This window comes from Typopeltis vanoorti, chromosome 20 (assembly GCF_054136105.1).
Source record: "Typopeltis vanoorti isolate ZY-2024b chromosome 20, IOZ_Tvanoo_1.0, whole genome shotgun sequence".
Classification (NCBI taxonomy): Eukaryota; Metazoa; Arthropoda; class Arachnida; order Uropygi; family Thelyphonidae; genus Typopeltis; species Typopeltis vanoorti.
This window is the reverse complement of record NC_143568.1, coordinates 56190315-56212786: the sequence shown is the minus strand read 5'-3', so window position 1 is coordinate 56212786 and position 22472 is coordinate 56190315. Positions and strand designations below refer to the sequence as shown.

The 22472-nt window shown below is 37.9% G+C and overlaps 1 protein-coding gene across 1 annotated transcript in view; it reads right to left on the bottom strand.

Moving 5' to 3' along the window:
* LOC150095455 (glycine dehydrogenase (decarboxylating), mitochondrial) overlaps positions 1–22472 on the bottom strand; it is a 649342-nt gene that overhangs the window by 187549 nt on the left and 439321 nt on the right. Inside the window, exon 17 of the mRNA XM_090410555.1 lies at positions 2693–2818. Within this exon, the coding sequence (XP_090266681.1) occupies positions 2693–2818 (126 nt within the window). The remainder of the gene's footprint in view (positions 1–2692; positions 2819–22472) is intronic.

Here is a 22472-nt window from a genome sequence, read left to right as displayed (position 1 = left end):
CATTTAAACCCATGTGCTGCAACTTCATTATCAGCTTATCATGTGGCACCCTGTCCAATGCCTTTGCAAAATCCCAAAAAAATAGCAGTATATGCCTTTCCCTCATCAACTGCTCTTGTCACTTTATTATAAAGGGCAATCATATTACTAAAGCAAGAGTGCCCCTTAACAAATCCATGTTGATTCTCACAGATAACATTACCCTCATCTGCCCAACGCTGTATATAGTCCCTCACTAATTTCTCCAAGACCTTAACTACTGATGACACACAAACAGGCCTATAATTAGACACTGCCAATCTGCTACCGCCCTTATGCAGTGGCGCTATCTTACCTTCCTTCCATTCCCTGGGTACCTTTCCCACAGCCAGACTTTTATTGAAAAGCCAGGTCAACGGAACTGCAAGTTCTTTAGCACATTCTCTCAAAACCTGTGGTGAAATACCATCCAGTCCAACAGCTTTACTTGTATCCAGAGTACTCAGTATTTGGAACACACTCTCCTCTTGCACCTCTAAACCCTGAACCTGCCCTATCCCTCTAGTATTAAAACCTCCTCCAGGATGAAATACTCCAATAAAGTGCTCATTGAACAACCCGACTAGGTCCTCTTCATCAGTCACTCTATTCCCATTTTTATCCTGCAATGTCATTCTTCCACAATCATTTCTCCGACTACTGGCCACATAGCTAAAAAATTCCCTAGGATTTTCTTTGGATCTTAGTGCCAATCTCTTATTCTATATTTTGCCAATCTCTTCTCATATTCCAGTTTTGCCTGGCCTGCTTCTTATATTCTTCGTGTATCTGTCCTCCACCCCTCTCCTTATCTCTCTTCCATAATCAAGATGAAAAGAACTGATGAAATTTGATCTAAATTGGGAGACTAAGGGTTTTGTTAATTGAAGATACTTGGCTATTCTAGGAAGAGTGCCAAGGTTTAGAACTTTGGAAGCACTGAGAAACCCTGTGTCTAGGTCTAAACCTCCAAATTCTCAAATGTTACAGGCCAATTGGAGCCAACTTGTCTCTAGCAGTCAATGGGGACAAGAATGACATCTCAGTTATACAATCAGATACTCCGATACAAGGACTGAATCCTTTTGATGCTCATGTTCACTCGACTACAAGTTGCCCAAGAAAATTTGTCCCTCACGAATTCCAGAAATTTCATTCCTTTACTGCTATATGCTGTTCCCCCTGCCTAATTTATGCAGCTCCAGTTAAAATGTTCCACAGTGATTACTCACTTTGTTCTTGTCAAACTGATCATTCTAAAATATTTGGCAGAAAAGTTTCAACACTAACTTGAACATAGAGTAACCATCTCTCCAGATGCCTATGCCCTTCCAAGTTCAAATGCAGTCAATCTATTGCATGCAGCTCTCTTCCATCCTCAAATGTACTCAAAGCTTCCACATATTCAAGGCATCTTCTGATTCATTCTTGTTATGTCATTTATTGCTGCTGCTTCCTCTTCAATTCTATATTATCATATCTGGGCAATACACTCAGTATCTTTCCTCTTGCAGTTTTCTACCGCACAGTTCATGCCATTAACCATAAAATTTTTCACTACCCAATTTACCTTACCTCTCTGATAATTTGTACTACAATTTCTGTCATTCCATCATTTCATTGCCATAGATCTGGTGTTCCTCCAGGAAAAACATTCCTCTAACATTGTATTCCACACACACCATGAATCACTGAATCTCCATACATCACTCGGCTCAAAGATCATCCATTCCTTGCTTACCTATAACAAAAAATTAAATAACCTAATCAATTTAAAAAAATGGACAGTTAATGGCAGTCACTTTGGGAAGTGACTTCCATTAACTGTCCATTTTTTAAATTGATTAGGTTATTTAATTTTTAATTACAGAAACTATCCAATGAGTTTTTTGAACTCTATTAGTGCATTAGCTCATCTTGAGAGTTAACAGTCAACTATGTTTCACTGATTCCAATAATCTTTGGAGAGGATAAGGCTATCCAATGCCACTAATCTTCTTCCTTTATTCATGATAACAGAGTTAACATAGTTAACTGATCTTCCCTTCTCTCCCTGATGTTGTCCATGCAACATTGGCTGAAATGTACTAGAATATGAATAAATTCTATATTTGTAGAGTTTATCAATTATACACTTAGAAGGCAAATACTGTTACCCTTTGATTGCAGAAAAATTATGCAATAAAATAACCATAAGAGTATCCAAACCATGTCATAATGATCTCTCTGTATACATAGTTTGGTTAAAATATTAACCAAAAAATATATTAATAAAATTATATTAATAAATAAAAATAAAATATTAACATAAAGTCTGTCAAGATGAATCTTGACAGACTATGTTCTTAGGAAGGACCTCTCACGATGAGTCTTTTGACTCCATGGAGGCATGAATAATAATAATAATATTAGTGTGATCATGAGGCTAAATTGCAGTTAAACTGTTCTCATGATTATCTCTCCAATTATGGGTGAAGAGCAGAAAAGTGACATTCCAAATTATTTGATGATGATTGTCATGCTTGAATATTCACACTCCTGTTCTAGGTTCTTGGTTAATCAATTTTTATAAACCTAAATGATTACTTTTCCTTGTAAACTCTTAAATATAAAATAAAATACTACTCAGTTTAATACAAAATTCCATAATTAAAAAGAGTTTAAAAAAATCAACCTTAGTTTTCAGGTGTCCGATGTCTACATTGCCATATTTATCAATATTTATAGCCTGCACAATCATTCCTGCCATTTGAGCACTTGCAGGATTTGTACCATGAGCTGAAACTGGTATCAAGCATACCTAGTAAAAATAAATAAATATAGGTATCATTAAATAAAAAACAGTCAAATCAAATTGCAGTTTTAAAAATAAAATATTAAATGAATTTTATGAATACCCTAAACCATCTATTCAGCTATGATACATAGATGACATATTTGCAGCGTGGCATTTGCAGATGACATTTTTGCATGCAGTAGTGAGAGTAACCCTTCATAGGTATGCCAAACATAATTAAACCCAAATCCTCCGATATTTTGTGGATAAATCAGGTACTATAGGCAAGCACCGAATAGTACACAAGCCTCAACCTAAGTAATGAGGCAGGAGACTTCCTGGTAAATTAGGATCAGGAACACAGAGCCACAACTTCATTTTTACAAGAAATCAACAATCACCATCACTGAACTAAATTCACATTAGAAAAGAAACAAAATTTCCTTTCAGGTAATTCAATATCTAATAGAGCCAAGATGGATCACTTTCTACTTCCATCTTCCAAAAATTGCCCTTTACAGGATGATGTATTCACAATATATCAGAACACGTTTTATTTTCCTGTAGAGACTATGTTTTGAGTATTTTGATTTAATTGTCTTATTTGTAGAAACGGATTTTGAGACAAATTTCACTGCAGACACCAGCACTGTTTGTTGTATGTGTCATTGCTGATTATGAATATGGTGAAAAGATAGAGCAGGGACATGCAATAAGAGGATATACTCTTGGACATAACACCCATACAGGAGTAACTAGTCTCCTTGTCAAAAAAGGCATCAGCAGTGCCTCCCATACACCACTAATCAGACTCCTCTTCAAGCATGATCTGGCAGCATATGTGGCAGTAAGATTATGTGCCAATTGACCAGGAAGTCTCCTGCTCATGACTTAGGTTCAGACTTGTGTACTATTTGGTGCTAGCCTCTAGGCACTCGATTTATCCACAAAATGAGGGAGGATTTGGGTCTAATTATGTTTGGCATACCTATGAAGGGTTACACTCATACTGCATACAGAAGAGAGGGGGGGACAAAAACTAATCCATGTTCTGGAGGCCAAACATGAGAATATCCACTTCAGTCCACCAATAAGCAGGGTGATAATGTTGTTTTTTTTTTTTACTGAGCGATTTTTACTGATCGGCCACCAACTGGGTCTAGTTGGCATTTCCCCCAAGAATATCCTTTTTCAGCAGAAATACTTGTGTTCAGAGTCCATTTGTGGAAACAAGCAACACCACAAGAAGTGATGGCACTTCTTGTGGTGTTCTTAAGTCAACTTCCCTCTTAAGTCAACTTAAGAGGGAAGGCTGTATATTGCATGTTATCTGCCCACTGATGGCCCAAATTGTGCAATATCAGATTTTTTTTTACATCTTATAAATAAGATATAACAATGCAGACTTTTGCAAAGGAAAGGATATATGTGGAATTATAAGGCTGGTGGATTATGACAAGCTTAGGAGACAACTTCGATCTATAATATGTAATGAGGAGTTGAGCGATAAGGAAATAAATGATGCATGGGAACTTACAAAGAAATACATAACAGCATCAAGGTACAAAAGTATCCCAAAGGCCAAAATGCTGAATAGGGTAGGTGTAAAATGGATGAATGTGGAGCTTAAGCATGAAATCTGGAAAAAGAAAGTACTTTGGACGAAGTACCAGATGAATAATGGTTATCAGTCACATGAAGAATATAAAGAACAAGCCAGGAGAGCGCCTCATTTAGTAAGAAAAACAAAAGTAGAATATGAGCAGAAATTGGCAAATCAGGCTAAAAAAAACCCTAGAGTTTTTTTCAGATGTTTGGCAGGTAGAAGGAAGAATGATCAGGGAAAGATGAAGTTAAGGGATGAAAGTGGTAGAATTGTAACTGCTGCAGAAGACGTTGAGGTATTCAGTGATCAATTTATGTATGTTTACTATTATTATTCAGCCTCCATGGAGTCAAAAGACTCATCATGGGAGGTCCTTCTAAGAAACACAAAGTCTATCAAGATCATCGAAGGGAGGCCCCCCCCTCCTAAGAAACACAAAGTCTATCATACCACTCCTTAAACTCATTGACCGTTCTCACTCTCACCACTCCATCAGGCAATGCATTCCATGGTTCAACCACTCTCCATGCAAAGAAATGACTCCTCACCCTCTTGCTTACAGTTTCCTTTCGTAACTTCCAGGGATGGCCTCTTGTCATCACTCCTTCCCACCGTTCAACCAAGCGAAAGAACTCCCCAGTGTCAACCCGGTAACCACCTCTCAACAGTTTAAAAATCCTAATCATATCACCCCTCCTTCTATCCACCAAATTCTGCAGTCCCCATTCACTCAGCCAATCCTCATAACTATCATTGTACAGTGCTGAAACCATCTATGTTATCCACCTTTGTACCCTTTCCACAGTTAATTTATTCTCTTCAAATCCTGGGAACCAAATCTGAGAACAATAGTCCAAACGTGGTCTGATCAGTCTTATACAACGGAATGATAATTGTTTTATCTCCACAGGTCAGCATCCTTCTCATTATTGCAGCAATCCTCTGTGTTACCTTCACCACCTTTGTAATATGTCCCCTAAATTTCAGGTTTCTATCAATCATCAACCTCAGATCTTGTCTCCCCTACTTCCTCCAGTGTAACTCCTCCCATAGAGTATGCAGTGTCTCATCGATGTTTCCCAAACCTCAAGACCTTACATTTTGCTGTATTAAACCTACACCACAATTCATTTGCTCATCTATCTAGCTTATTCAGATCCTCTTGCAGGGCTGCCACATCTGCACTATTACTAATAAACCTTCCCAGCTTCACATCATCCACAAACAACTGAACATTCCCCTGCAATCCACTGACAATCAACAATATAGGTCCCAGTACTGAGCCCTGTGGAACCCCACTTGTAACCCTCTGCTTCCTTGAAACTGCCCCACTATACACAACTCTCTAATACCTATCGGACAGCCAATCCTGAATCCAGTTGACTAATCTGACATCCAGACACATGTGCTGCAACTTAAATAACAGCTTAGTATGTGGCATCCTGTCAAATGCCTTCGCTAAGTCCAAGAAAATGGCATTATATGCCTTTCCCTCATCTAATGCTCGTGTAACTTTATCATAAAAGGCAAGCATATTACTAAAACAAGAGCACCCTTTCACAAATCCATGTTGATTCTCACAGATAACATTAACCTCATCTGCCCAATGCTGTATACACTCCTTCAGTACTTTCTCCAAGATCTTGCTAACTACTGATGACACACAAACTGGCCTATAATTAGACACTTCCAGTCTGCTACCGCCCTTATGCAATGGCACTATCTTACTTCTTTCCATTCCATGGGCACCTTTCCCACAGTCAGACTTTCATTGAGAAGCCAGGCCAAAGGCACTGTCAGTTCCCTAGCACATTCTATCAAAACTCGTGGTGAAATACCATCCAGTCCCAGAGCTTTACTAACATCCAGAGTACTCAGTATTTGAAACACTCTCCTCCTGTACCTCTAAACCTCAAACCTGTCCAATCCCTCTAGCATTAAAACTGACTCCTCCAGGATCAAATACTCCAATAAGTATTTGAAACACTCTCCTCCTGTACCTCTAAACCTCAAACCTGTCCAATCCCTCTAGCAATAAAACTGACTCCTCCAGGAAGAAATACTCCAATAAAGTGTTTATAGAATGATTTCACAATGTCCTCTTAATCAGCCACTCTATTCCCATTTTTATCGCACCATATCATTCTTCCACAGTCATTTCTCCTCCTACTGGCCACATATCTAAAAAATTCCCTAGGATTTTCTTTGGATCTTAGGGCTAATCTCCTCTCATATTCCAGTTTTGTCTTCCTTACCATACTAGTCACTCTTCTGGCCTGTGTCTTATACTCTTCATGCGTCTTCTCTTCACCTGTCTCCTTATATCTCTTCCTCAGCCTCTTTTTCACATGCAATTCCTGTTTAATATTGTTTGTCATCCACTTTACTTCAAATTGTGTCCTCTTGTTCACTCGTGGTATACAACTTATCATTGCTGCTAACAAATATTCTTTCATTATTTCCCACACACTAATGATATCCCAACCTTCCAATTCCTCCCTCCATGAAACTACCCCAAGTTGAGATCTTAGACTATTATAATCACCTGCCTTATAATTCCACATACGTTCCCATCTCTTTGATACTCCTGCATGTCTATTCATTTTCCAAGTCAAAACCATATGGTCACTATCTCCAACTGGCGGGAGAGATGTCATCTCAGTTATTATCAACTCCTCTGATGCTATAATCAAATCCAAAACTCTTGAACCTCTTGTTCCCTCTATTACATGTTGACTAAGACATTTGTCACTCAAGAATTCTAGAAATTCCATTCGTTTATTGCTACATGCATCTCCTCTCCCCAATTATGACCTCTGGAATGTCAAATATGAGGAAAGATTGAGAAGATGTAATTTGCAGAGTCTGGTGGACAGGAGGAAGAGGGGAGATATGATAGAGACCTACAAGTTGGTAAGGGGTTGTTATAGGATCAATGCTGGAGAAGTTTTACAGAGAATAGTGGGAGATCAGGGGAGAACTAGAGGTCATCCCTGGAAACTGTATAAAGAGGGTGAGAGTAGGGGGAGTAAGATGCAGGTTTTTTTTTTCATGCAGAGTTGTGAATGATTGGAATGCCTTGCCTGAGAATGTGGTGTCTGCAAAGAGTTTGAATGTGTTTAAAACACAGTATGATGAGCTGTGTGTGTGTGAGAGAGAGAGAAAAGGACCTTCCAGATGAGTCTGACACCATGAGGTCTTGGGGTGGTAATAATAATAATAATAATTTATACTACTGTAGTTAAAATCTCCCCTAACAATCATTCTTCTTGCATTTGCCAAACTCAATGTCTAAACATTTCTTGGTCCCCACCCTCTGTGCTCCTGGGGTGTTACTAAACACCCCACTAAATATACTGTCTTGCCCACCTCTAACTCACACCATATGCTTTCAAAATCATTAGTGCCACTGCTTTCCAAAGTCTCCACTCTTAGAGGACATAGGTCGTCACTTATCATAAGCAGTACTCCACCACCACGCTTTCCCTTCCTATCCTGCCGAAAAATGCTGTATCCAGCGACTTCTATCCCTGTTATTATATCCTCTTCTGTCAACCACGTCTCAGTGATCCCAATAATTTTTGGCCAGGCTGATGCTATCTGCGCAACCAATTCTTCTCCCTTATTCCGGATACTCCTAGCATTAGTATAAAGCATATGAATGCCGCTATTTCTATACCCAGCATTATCACCTCTAGACTCCACTGGGCTCAGTGTTAGCTGATGTCGTCCCCCTTCTCCCAAGTACCCATTCCCACAACAGGCACCCCCGCTACCATCCTCCGTGGGACACAATGAGTTGTTCAGAACAGCAATCTCTCCAGATGCCTATGTCCTTCCTCATTCAAATGTAAGCGGTCTCTCACATACAATTCCTCTCTGTCCTCAAATGCACTCCAAGCATCCACATATTGCAGTCTTCTCTTGTCACACATTCTAGCTATTATGTCATTCAATATTACTGCTCTTCTGCTCAGCTCGTCATTATCATACCTAGGCAACACACACACTATCTTTCCTCTCTCTGTCTTCTTTCGTACCACCTCAAACAAGAATCTCATATAATAAATAAATTTAGTTTAATCCTTTATCCAAGTGTGTGCAAACAAAGTTTGCGCCTGAAAGTATCTTCAGGACTGGGGTAAAGTGGTACAACACCAGGCGACTCCTTGCAAAGGTGGAGCAAGCTACCCATACTTCTATCTCAGTATCTCCTATAATGCAAAAGACATCTCCTTGCGGATATGTATAATGTTATGCATTAAGGGAAGGGCCACTACCCAGACTAGTTTTGACCTTTATTGAGGTCTCTTCAGTGGGAGCCAGGCCCAAGTGGAGATACCAAGGCAGAAGCATTAGCAAGGTCATCCCCACCACCCATAGGAGTTGCCAAACGGTGTGCCACCTTTTTATTAAATTACTCTGCATTTAGAGAAAGATGTTGAAAGTTTATTTTTCACTTGGTCAGACTATAATAAATTTAGTTTAATCCTTTATCCAAGTGTGTGCAAACAAAGTTTGCACCTGAAAGTATCTTCAGGACAAACTTTCAATATCTTTCTCTAAATCCAGAGTAATTTAATAAAAAGGTGGCACACCGTTTGGCAACTCCTATAGGGGGAGATGACCTTGCTAATGCTTCTGCCTTGGTATCTCCACTTGGGCCTGGCTCCCACTGAAGAGACCTCAATAAAGGTCGAAACTAGTCTGGGTAGTGGCCCTTCCCTTAATGCATAACATTATACATATCCTCAAGGAGATGCGTTTTGCATTATAGGAGATACTGAGATAGAAGTGCTGGTATCTTGCTCCACCTTTGCAAGGAGTCACCCAGTGTTGTACCGCTTTACCCCAGTCCTGAAGCTACTTTCAGGCGCAAACTTTGTTTGCACACACTTGGATAAAGGATTAAACTAAATTTATTATAGTCTGACCAAGTGAAAAATAAACTTTCAAGAATCTCATATCTCTCGCTGCCCTATTTACACCACCACTCAAGTTATTTGTTCCCACCATCACAATCATCTCATCAACACTTTCACCTCTTTACTGCCAAAGCCATACTTTCTATCATTCCTCCTGGCAAGCACTCCTCACGCATCCTATCTTGAACACCACGGATCACTGAGTCCCCATACATTATACCTCTTACCATTCGCTCTCTCCTATTGTTTCCATTTTCTCATCTTATTTCATTCCCAGACCTCTCTCTCATTCCGTCTCTCCTACTGTTTCCATTCTCTTCTCTTCTAGCACTCCCATACCTCTCTCTCATTCCCAGTCTCCTACTGTTCCCATTCTCTCCATTTCCACATCCAATTCCTGATCAGGAATTCATCAGACCAGTTTCATCCTGATCAGGGTGGAATCATGAGGAACTTAAGTGTAGAGAACATAGGAAGAGAGGATAGCTTAATGGTGAGTGAGTAATAGGTATTTGAGGAAATAAATAACCTTGATGTTAATAAGGCGATAGGATTTGATGACATATCACCATGCATCTTAAGGGAATGTTCCAGGGAACTGGCAGTAGCATTGGCAAGTCTGTTTAATAAGAGTTTTGCAACAGCACAGGTTCCAATGGAATAGAAGGAGGGTAAAATTTTTCCACTGCATAAAGGCAGTAATAAGGATGTAGCTTCAAATTATAGGCCAGTCTGTAGATCTGGAGTGGTGAAGGTACTAGAGAGATTGGTCAGAAGTAGGATACAGAAATGGGTTGACAACAGCAGTATTCTCTATGGTTATCAGCATGGGTTTGTTAAGAGGAGATCATGTTTCACTAACTTACTTATGTACTTAAACAAGGTGACAAATACCTTGGACAAGGGAGATGCATATACAGTGATGTACTTGGATTTTGCAAAGGCTTTTGATAGACTGCCACATGACAAGCTCTTAAATAAATTGAAACAGATGGGATTGGATAACAGACTTCTGTATTGGATCAGTGACTGGCTGTCGGATAGATATCAGAGAGTTGTATATTGGGGTGCAGTATCTCGAAAGAGAAAGGCCACCAGTAGTGTGCCGCAGGGAGTAGTTTTGGGGCCATTGTTGTTCAATTTGTATGTTAATGATACTGGGTTGGGTTTAACTAGTGATATGCTGCTGTTTGTAGATGATGCAAAACTAGGGAGAGCAATGCACAGTCAGGCTGATGTTAATGCCTTACAAGAGGACTTGAATAGACTGCATGAATGGGCAGGTAAGTGGAACTATCAGTTCAATGTTGCCAAGTGTAAGGTTTTGAGATGTGGTAAGCAACGGTGGGATGCAAAGAATACACTTGGTGGGGAAACTTTAACAGAAGTAGAGTAGATAAGCGATCTAGGAGTGATGGTGGACAATGACCTGAAATTCAGGGGCCACATTGCACAAGTTGTGAAGACATCACTTCAAATAATGGCAATGAAGCAGAGAACCCTGACATGCAGAAATAGAGAGGTTATGATTCCACTGTATAAGGCCTTCATGAGGCCTCATATGGATTATTGTGCACAGATTTAGTCACCGGGATTTCATGGTGATGAGGATATGTTGGAAAGGGTACATAGAAGATTCACAAAGGTAGTCAATGGTCTTTGGAATGTGGAGTACGAGGACAGATTGAGAGAACTTAAGTTGCAGAGCCTAATGAATAGGAGGAAGAGAGTGAATATGATTGAGACTATAAGCTGGTCAGGAGTTGTTATCAGGTGGACATGGAAGAGATTTTTCATAGAATGGGAGAGGGGAGTAGAACAAGAGGCCGTTGCTGGAAACTGTATAAGAAGAGTGTGAGCAAAGGAGTGAGAGGCAGATTCTTTGCATGGAGGGTGGTTGGTGAGTGGAATGCATTGCCTGAGTGTGTTGTGGATGTGGACACATTGAATCAGTTTAAGATGCAGTTGGATGAGCATTGTAAGCAATAGTGAGTACCTCCTATGATTAGTCTCCAACTCCATAGAGGTCAAATGTTAAAAATAATAAACAAGAGTTGTAAGAAGGAAAATGAAGCAAAGGGATTATACATTTGAAAAAGGAAAATTCTGAATATTGAAAATTTTTAAAAATTAAAGACCAAAAAGGAACAAAATTAGTGAAATATATATACACAAGACCAGCAGCATAACAGTAGTGCTGGCTGTTTCATGAGAATCATTGAGAGATGAAAAACATTGTACAACTGGCTATGAGCCACAGCATAGTTTTTTTTTGTTATCTTTGCCTTCCAGAAATATACAACCAGGTATGTCTTTTAAATTACTCTTCACTACAAAATTTTAATTAACACTGAAAATTTTATATTAGTATTAACTTAACCTCTTGTTGGAGATCCCATTACCTACTAAGCTCTGCTATTTTTATATTATTTGACATCAGGAGTGACATGAAACCTTAGTTTCAGAAAATTCATGTACTATTGTAGTTCAGTTTTATATCTGAAATATACAGAATATACAGGTAATGGACAATGGAATCCAGAGAGGACCTGAGTGACTTGGAAAGGCGCAAGATTGTTGAAGTCAGGCCGGCAGGTGCATCTGTGATCAAATTACACGTTAGTCAAAGAACATGTCTCTGGCATTTGACAGGACAAACATCATTGAAATGCAGTAGTGGATGAAAGCACTTAATGCAAGAGAGGGACATTAAAGTATTAGTGCTCTGTACCACGAAAAATAGGTGGACTATTGCTGAGCAGTCGTGTGAACAATTTAACACCGGTCGTGAGAAACCTACTTCAACAAAAACTCTGTGGCAGGAACTGCACAGAGTTGGATATCACAGTTGACTTGCCTTAGTCAAGGCTTTGATCAGTCCTGTCAAAGCACGTCATTGCACCCAATGGTACAAAGATCACAGGCAGTGGAGGGACGTGATATGGTCTGATGAATCCGCTTTCACACTTTTTGCTGTAAACAGATGAATACGTGTGTTCCATCAGCTGAAGGAAGCTTATCAGCCAGAGTGCTTGTTTCCAACTGAATGGTTTTGGTGATTCTGTAATGGTCTGGGGTGCATTCTCATGGCATGGTTCGGGTCAACTTGTACTGGAAGGCAAAGTGATTGCTTTATGTTTCAATCTTAAGTGATCATCTTCACCTCATGTTGATATTTTTCTCTTGCACAGCCAGCCATATTTTAACAGGATAATGCTCCCATTCATTGAGAAAATGTGGTCACCCAGTAGTTTGTGGAACATGATGGTGAGGTGTTCTGTTCTGCCATGGCCATCCCAATTGCCAGACTTAAATCCTATAGAACATTTTGAAGTGAGCTCTCAGGCAATGTTTCCCATCTCTACCAAAGAAAAAAAGGTGAATTGATAGTGTCTATTAGACGAATAGTGTAAAATTCCTCCTGTTGAGTTCCAAGCACTGACAGTCTCTCCCTTGAAGAATACAGGCTGTACTAGACACCCACGGTGGACCAACACCATATTAATTGAAACGTGTCACCGTTTCCATTTTTTTTTTTTTTTTGTCCATTACCTTTATATAAACATTTCAAAAAATTAAAATGCAATATTTAAATTTCTTAAATGGCATTTCTTTTGTGAAGTTTGAATAATTAATAATTTTCCATATGGTGTTCCATTAAATTTACATACAAAAAAATCCCTGTCCCTATGTACAAATTAAAGTAAACAAACAACAGTGAGAAAATAAAGATTGTGAGCTGCTGCCATGGTATGATAGGACTGAATTGAGAAGAGGGGATATGATTGTTAATAAGTCAATGAGAAGATTGTGAAAGAGATGTTGAAATGCATGTATATAAATGCCAGTAGCATCAAAAATACAAAAGAGGAGATTTTTGGCATTAGCCAGCTCGACTTGGCCAAAAATTATTGGCATCAGTGAGACCTGGTTGACTGGGTTATTGTATTTTCGGGGATTATAGAGGGAAAAGGACAGGAGAAGGGGTATTACCAATGAAAAGTGAAGTACTTCAAGCAAAAGATAAAAGTTGATAAGAATTTTAGATAAGAAGAAGAATGATCCATTTGAGGCTATCTGGTATGAGATAGGGATAAAAGGACAAAATAGGTTGTTAGTTGCTGGGAATGCACAGAAAGATGTTGATGCCATGCATCAGCAGATTAGCACAATGAGGGCAAGCCAAGCAGTTTTTATGGGGAACTTGACCAATAGGGACAGACTGAATGGAAAAGAAAAAAAGATGCATAGCAAAATGGAAATGGAATTTTAGTTACTAAGGGATAATTCACCTGAAACAGCATATGATTGAGGATCAGAAGTTTGAGAGTGATAGATCTAGTAATAGCATCAAAAGAAGTATTCATAACCAAAGTAGCCACTCTGTCTCCAATCAGGAAAGAGAATCATGCTGTCTTGTTCTGGGAGGTTGTTAAACATGTGGAATTCACACAAAAGAAAGCATTTATGGTGATTATAACAAAGAAAGCTAATGATTGGAATCAGGCGCAAAAAATTTTTTTTTGCTTACACTTGGGTAAAGGATTAAACTAAATTTATTACAGTCTAACCGAGTGGAAAATAAACTTCCAACATCTTTCTCTAAATCCAGAGTAAATTAATAATAAAGTGGTACACCTTTTGGCAACTCGTATAAGTAAATATGACCTCTCCATTGCTTCTGCCTTAGTATCACCACTTCTGGGTCTGACTCCCACTGATGAAAATCAATAAAGGTCGAAACCAGTCTGAGTACTGGCCCTTCCCCATAGTATTATACATGTCTGCAAGGAGATGTGCTTTGCATTATGGGAGATACTGAGACAAGGAGTGATGAGAGCATGGTCCACCTTTACTATGAGTTGCCTCAGTCCTGAAGATACTTCAGGCACAAAAAAAAATTTTTTGCTTACACTTGAATAAAGGATTAAACTAAATTTATTAAAAGCTGGTGATTATAACAAATTTAGGAGACTGCTCAGAGCTGTACCATGGCAAGAGAAGTTATAACAAATGGATGTTAGTAATGTATGAAAATCGGTCAGAGATTGAGGGCAAGCAATATCAGACTGCATATCTAGGGTCAGAAGGATAAACTAAATTGGGGTTAAAATGATGAGTAACAGTATAAAGCAGGAGCAACAAAAATTGTGGAAGAAATATAAAGAAAAGATCATTGGCTTACTCATGAGAAATACAAAGTGCAGAGAAGAAGGGTGACTAGGTAAGGCTGGCTAAATCAGAATATGAAAGAAAATGCCAGATTATGGAAGCATAACTGTAATCAGTGCCGATGGCAAGAAAGTGCAGCAGTAGTTAAGGTACCAGTAAAAGTTAAATGTAGAATTCAGAAATGGCTGGATAATAATATAAGTAATATATAGGATAATATACCTATATAAGAATATATAGGTAATCAAATCTGTTCACAGATTTGGTCACCTGGTTTTCAAAAGGACAAAGAGATGTCAGAAAGGATCCAGAGGCAACTGACTAAGGTAGTTTCTGATCTCCAGAATGTCGAATATGAGGAAAAGTTGAGAAGATGCAATTTACAGAGTCTAGTAGATAGGAGGAAGAGAGGTGATATGATAGAGACCTACAAGTTAGTAATGGGTTGTTATAGGATCAATGTTGAAAAGGTTTTACAGAAAACGATGGGAGTTCAGGGAGAACCAAAGGTTATCCCTGGAAGCTGTATAACAGAGTATGATCAGGGGTGAGAAGCAGGTTTCTTGCATGCAGAGTTGTGAATGATTGGAATGCCTTGCCTGAGAGGGTGGTGTCTGCAGAAAATTTGAGTGTGTTTAAGGTGGAGGTATGATGAGCTGTGTGTATGACAAAAGGACATCTTAGATGAGTGACTCCATAGGGTCTTAAGGTAATAATAATAATATACTACTCAATGGTGGGCAGCATAGCTTGGTAAAAGGTACGTCCTACATCAGCAATTTACACATATTTCATAATACCATGACAAGAGAATTAGATAAGTCGAATAGCTACAACATGATATTGCTGCACCTAGCAAAGACATTTCATGGAACACCATATGGAAAATTATTATTATCCCAAGACTCCCATGGATCAAAAGACTCATCACAGGAGGTCCCTTTGTCACACTTTACACAGCTGTTCACACCATGCCTTAAATACATTCAAATTCTCTGCAGAAACCACACCAGTGGCGGCCCATGACACTGCAGTACCCCAAGGAAAAAATGAAAAATTAAAATTTTGTGTTTTTAAATAATAACAATGCTTAAAACATTATATAAATGCAATACAACATGTTAAAGGTTACAGCTTATGTTTTGACATTGACTGAATAGTTAATAATTGGACTTGTTCGATTAACACTTTAGATTATGAAATAGATGCACTGTGATCTAACACCGATATTTGTTTGCGCTTGTAATTGCACGTTACGTCGTTCCAACACTGCAGTGTATTTTTAGTATCCATACGCACGTTATTTCTGAGAGATATGAAACGTTTATTATTGGTGCTTGTGCATGGTGAACTATTTTTTGTTAATCTTATTTTAGTTTGATAAAATAACATAATTATTTATTTATTATAGATACAAGGCTGAATTATGACGAGTGTCACTGTTGAAAATATGAAAATGATTATATTTTTTCAATTATCGTTACACGAAACAAATGCACTGCGATCTAACACCGATATTCGTTGCTGCTTGTCATTGCACGTTACGTCATTCCGACACTGCCCAAACATCAGTGTATTTTTAGTATCCATACGTAGTTTATTTCTGTGAGATATGAAACGTTTATTATTGGGGCGTGTGCATGGTGAACTATTTTTTGTCAATCTTATTTTATTTTGTTAAAATAACATAATTATTTATTTATTATAGATACAAGGCTGAATTATGACGAGCGTCACTGTTGAAAATATGAAAATAATTATATTTTTTCAATTATCATTATACGAAACAAATGCACTGCAATCTAATGCAGATATTCGTTGGCGCTTGTCATTGCACATTACGTCATTCCAACACTGCCCAAACAGCAGTGTATTTTTAGTGTCCATACGCACATTATTTCTGTGAGATATGAAACGTTTATTGGTGCGTGGTGAACTATTTTTTGTCAATTTTATTTTGTTAAAATAACAATTATTTATTTATTATAGATACAATGCTGTCACTGTTGAAATATGAAAAGAATTATATTTTCAATCATCATTACATGAAACAAATGCACTGCAATCTAATGCAGATATTTATTTGCGCTTGTCATTGCTATTGATACAAAATTTTTATTATTGGTGTTTGTTCGTGGTGAGGATGAAATATTTTTAATAAAGCAATTTTTAATATGTAAATTTATTTATTAATAAATTCGTTACTGATTAGGGAAATTTTTTTTTTTTGTATATGCAGCAGCCCCACTTAAAATTATCACCTGCCACCACTGCACTACACTCTCAGGCACTGCATTCCAATTATTCACAACTTTCCATGCAAAAAAATCGACTTCTCACTCCATTGCTTATACCCTCCTTATAGAGCTTCCAGGAGTGAACCCTTGTTCTTCCTCCTCATCTCCCAACACTTTATGAAAAACCTCTTCAATGTCAATCCTATAATAATTCCTTACCAACTTGTACATCTCTATCATATTACCCTTCACCTTCCTATCCATTAGAGTGTAAATTGCATCATCTCAACCCTACTTCATATTCAACATTCCAGATATCAGAAATTATTTTGTTCAATTGCCTCTGGACCCTCTCCAATATCTCTTCATATTTTTGAAAACCAGGTGACCAAATCTGTGCACAGCAGTAGTCCATCTAATCAGAGCCTTATACAATGGAACCAGAATCTCCTTACTTCTACAAGTCAGTGTCCTCTGCATCATTCCCAGAATTTGTTGAGTTGTCCTCACAATTTTGGCAATATGTTCCCTAAATTTCAAATCCTTAACCTCCATCATCCTCAAGATCTCTTATTTCCTCCACTTCCAACAATATATCCCACCAAAAGTAAATTCCTCATCCCATCTTTATTTTATAAATTTTAAAACTTTAATTTTGCAACACTGAACTGACATCTCCACTTCCTGCCCATTCAGTCAATCTATTCAAGTCTTCTTGTAAGGCCAGAACATCTGACCTACTCCTCAGTTTCCCAACTTTGTATCATCGGCAAACAGCTGTATATTCCAATTTAAATCTTCCTCAATATCACTCACACACACATGTTAAACAGCATTGGCCCTTAAACTGACCCTTGAGAAACAGCAATAGTAACTTTCCTCTTCTGTGATATTGTTTCCCTACATACAACTTGCTATACCTATCAGACAGTCAATCTTCAATCCAGTGCACTAATCTATTATACAACCTCACCTGTTTTAGTGACTTCACAACTTCACCTCATGAAAGGGGTACAATCTGGCCTTCCTTCTGCTCATTTGGGATTTTACCTAATGTAAGACTCACATTAAATATGCCAAGACATGACAACTCCCTGGCATGTTAATTCAGAACATGTGGTGATATATCATCAAGTCCCACTGCCTTATTAACATCAAGTTTGCTCAATTCCCCATTTACCTCTTGCTCATTCACAGTCTCTCTTCCTCATCTATTCTCAGACTCTCCATAATGTCAGATTCACAAGGATGAAAGACTCATTTACTATTAGTATTATTTGACACCTCTAGAGAGTCCAAAGACTCATCGAGGGAGAGTGTGCCAACAGCATCGAACGATTGGGCCCCTTCCAACTACTAACTGTGCTCAAACTTGCTTAACTTTTTGCATGAGCCATAGTAGCAGAGGCTCTACCAATATCTCAACTATATTCTTCACAGCAGTTATCCTTATATATCATTATCCTTATTGGAAATAATGCCAGAATTAATATCCACTGGATTTTTATAATCCTTATATAATTTTGTGGATCAATGTCATCCTACCATTTTTTTTTTTTTTTGGCTTAATTAGCTAACTTCTGCTCATACTGCACTTTTGCTATCCTTACTGAGTCACCCTCCTTGCCTGTTCTTTGTACTGCTCATGGAATTGATTATTACCACTCAACTTATGTTACCTCTATAATACCTTCTTTCTCTGTATTGCATGCTTAATCTCTTCATCTATTTTACACCTACCCTATTTAACCCTCTGAACCACGGAATACATTTAGACATTGCTTCTACTAGATAGTTTGTGATTAGTACTCAAGCAGCATTAATCTCATTTCCACTCAAAGCTGCAAGCTGGAAATAACTTGGGGCAAATGGGAATGGATGCCATGGAATTGCTCACATATAGACCAGAGAGTGGTATATGGTTTACTAGGGCCACTACTGCTATTGTATATTAATGAAATAGGAAATCATTCAAGGGAGAGGAAATATACAGCTGTTTGCTGATTATGCAAAGCTGGAGAAGGCAATAGTTGATAAATTTTAAAGGGACATCATACAAGATGATTTAAATAAGTTAATAAATCAATAAATAAATTTAGTATTCTAAATGTAAGGTTATGCACTTTGGGATGATAAGATTACATACTGTGTTATTACAGTGATAGTAGTGGATTGCAAGAAACTGAACAGGCTAGGGATCCAAGGATGCCTGGATAGAGTTGAAGTTCAGATGGCATATTGCAAAAGTTAATGAAACTGTTCAATGTAAGCTGAAAACACATTGGCAAGTAGAAAAGTTATTATGCCTTTATAAGGCCATGGTGTAGCCGCATCTTGATAATTGTACACGATTTTGGTCCTGGGTCTTGGGAATGAGGAGGTGGTAAAGAGGATCCAGAGATGAGTGACCATGATAGTGATAGGTATGTGAAATGCTCCTCATGAGGATAGACTTAAGGTGTACAGGTTGTTTAGCTGACAGGCAGCAAAGAGGGGTCATTATAGAAACTTTTAAGTTACTAAAGGAGTTCCACAAAATTGACACACAAAAAAACTTTTCAAATGCATCAAAAGTAGAGAGACCTATGGGGTCATCCCTGAAAGTTGTGTAGTAGGACTAGTTAGTGGGATGGGGGGGGGGGCACAGACTAGATTTTTTTTTTTTTTTTTTTTTTTTTTTTTTGCTTGGACAATGCTGAATAAATGAAATGGATTGCCAGAGGCAGTTGTGAGTGCTCTGATAGTGAATAATATGGAAAGGTATGATAGGTAATGTGTGAATAATGGTGAATGCAGGTTTCCTGCAGTAAGTCTTCTGACTTCATAGAGATAACCATACAATAATAATATTTATTCATATGACACCTCAATGAGTCAAAGGACTCATTGCAGGAAGATACGCTATACCACACAACCAACTGGCTACAATATTTAATTCTCTATCTTCATAATATACAGTCTACCATCAACTAATACAATTTTTGTCTGCACGTGGGATGAAAAATCTAAGGTTCCAGGAAAGAAACCTTACTACCTCCATATGACATAGGTACACTTGCTTTCAACTGAAAAAGCCCATATACAGATTCTTTTAATCAAAAAAAGGAGATGAGCTCAAGCAGCATTATTGTCATATTTTAATTCGAACTGCAATTTTTGATTTCAAGGAAGATAAAAGAACTCTCCTTCAAGTTTTTGCTTCTAAAACTTAAGAACTTGGCAGGAGAAAAATATTAAAATTGTTGACCAAGTTCGTGTAACTAGAGAGCTATATTCTTGTTTACAACAAAGCAAAAACTTTATCTTCATTTTTACTACCATACTGTTCCAAGAAACCAGGGAGTAAACAGAGTCCTTACATCAAGATGATGTACTTCTAAGTAGGAAGTGATTAGTAGATTAGAAAAGATAATAGGTTCTGGATGAAAATGGAGACTTTTTTTTTTATTTTTTAAATCAGAAAGGAGGATATAATCATTAATAGAAAGCAAACAGTTTTCTAGAATTAACAGATGAATTCTTTCTTTAAATATTATTATTATTATTAAACAAGACCTCATGGAGTCAAAGACTCATCTGGGAGGTCCTTTTATCACACACACATCTCATCATACCGTGTCTTAAACACACTCAAACTCCTTGCAGACACCACACTCTCAGGCAAGGCATTCCAATCATTCACAACTCTGCACGAAAAAAACCTGCCTCTCACTCCCCTACTCACACCTTCTTTATACAGTTTCCAGGGATAAAGATAAAGTGATTCAAGTTTTTCTGAAGAAAGAGACAGTCTTTTTTAAAATGTGCTGAACAGTGTTTTGCTATTCTGATGAAAATGTTTTAAATGAAGACGAACAGGAATTTCTTTATGCTGGACAACAGAAGAAAAAGATACTTTAAAATACTTAGGTACTGCAGTTTCTTAAAAAATAGTCTTATTTAAGAGATACACATCTTTAAGAAACTTCAGAGATATGTTTTTTTTTTTTTTTGCAAGAAAAATTATAAGAGTTATCAAATTAGATCAGAATGGCCATTGTTGGGAGAAAAGAGAGAAAGAAGTACTTATCAATTTTAAAGGAATCACTTTTTTCCCCCTTAAATCATAGACAAAAATAACAGTTTCTGAAATATTTATATTATTATCACACTTTGCATGGAGTAAGCAGACTCATCATGGGAGGTTCATCGACTGCAAAATATTTATCATGCTGAATCTTAAAATCCCTAACACTCACTGCATCAACAACATATTCTGGTAATGCATTCCATTTGTCCACAATTTTCCATTTAAAAAATCTACTCCTCATACCCCTCTTCACTACACTTTTACATAACTTCCAGGGATGACCTCTGGTTCTTCCCCTCTCACTTTCTATTCTTTTTATAATCCTTATGGATTGATCTGAAAATCCTTTCAGTAATTTAAATGTCTTTATTATATCATCTCTTTTCCTCCTATCCACCAAATTCTGCAACCCGCATTTCTTCAACCTCTCTCCATAGCCAGCACTCTAACATCCCAACATTGTCTTAGTCACTCATCTCTGGATCCTCTCCAACTTCTTCACATCACACTGAAAACCAGGTGACCAGATCTGAGCACAATAGTCCAAGTGTGGTCTGACCAATGCCTTATACAGTGGCACAATCACTTCCTTATCCCTACATGTTAGAGTACTTCTTATCATAGCAGCACTACGATGTGCAGCCTTTGCAACACTAACAATATGCCCCCCCCACTCTAAACTTCAGTCTACTGAAGTTTTGTCTCTCCCAAATCTCTAATGTCATCCACTTCCTGCAGTACGGCACCATCGATATAGTACACAGCCTTATATTTCTGCACTCCAAAATTCTACACTTTGCACTTATGGATATTAAAACTGCAACCTCACTCCTTTGTCCAAGTAAAAAGTCTATTCAAAGTTTCCTGAAAGGAATTATCAACAGTGCTACTTATAAGTCTTCCCAACTTCGTATCATCAGCAAACAACTGAAGATCCCCAGTCAGTCCACATGATATATCATTTACAAACACGTTAAACAACAGAACCCTGGGGCATCCATTGGTTAACCTCCTTTTTTGAGACACTGCCATACATAACCTGCTGGTATCATTCATAGAGCCAATATCTGCTTCATCTAACCAATGTACTATCTATTCCCATCCTCTGTAGCTCATACACCAACTTATGTGGTAATCTATCAAACGCTTTTGCCAAGTCCAAGAATATCACTGCATATTCTTGGACTTGGAGACTTCAAGAAACTTCAGAGATATGCTTCTTTTTTTTTTTTGCAAGAAAAATTATAAGAGTTATCAAATTAGACCAGAATGGCCATTGTTGGGATCAAAGAGAGGAAGAAGTACTTATCAATTTTAAAGGAATCACTTTTTCCCCCTTAAATTATAGACAAAAATTAACTATTTCTGAGATATTTATATTATCATCACACTTTGCATGGAGTAAGCAGACTCCATGTCACCATGGTCTGATTGGCAGAGTGATTAGCATACCTGCTCTCCAGCCAAAAGGCTGTGGGTTCGAATCCCACCATGGGCATGGATGTTTGTGATTGTCTGTGAAAATACTAGTGGTGGACAATAGATGGAAGTGCAACTACACCAAGTTGTAGTTGGTAGAGGAGTTGTAGAGTAGGTGCCCTCCCTCGATGAGTTTTGGACTCCATGGAGGTGTCATGTAATAATAATGATGATAATATGACTATCCCTT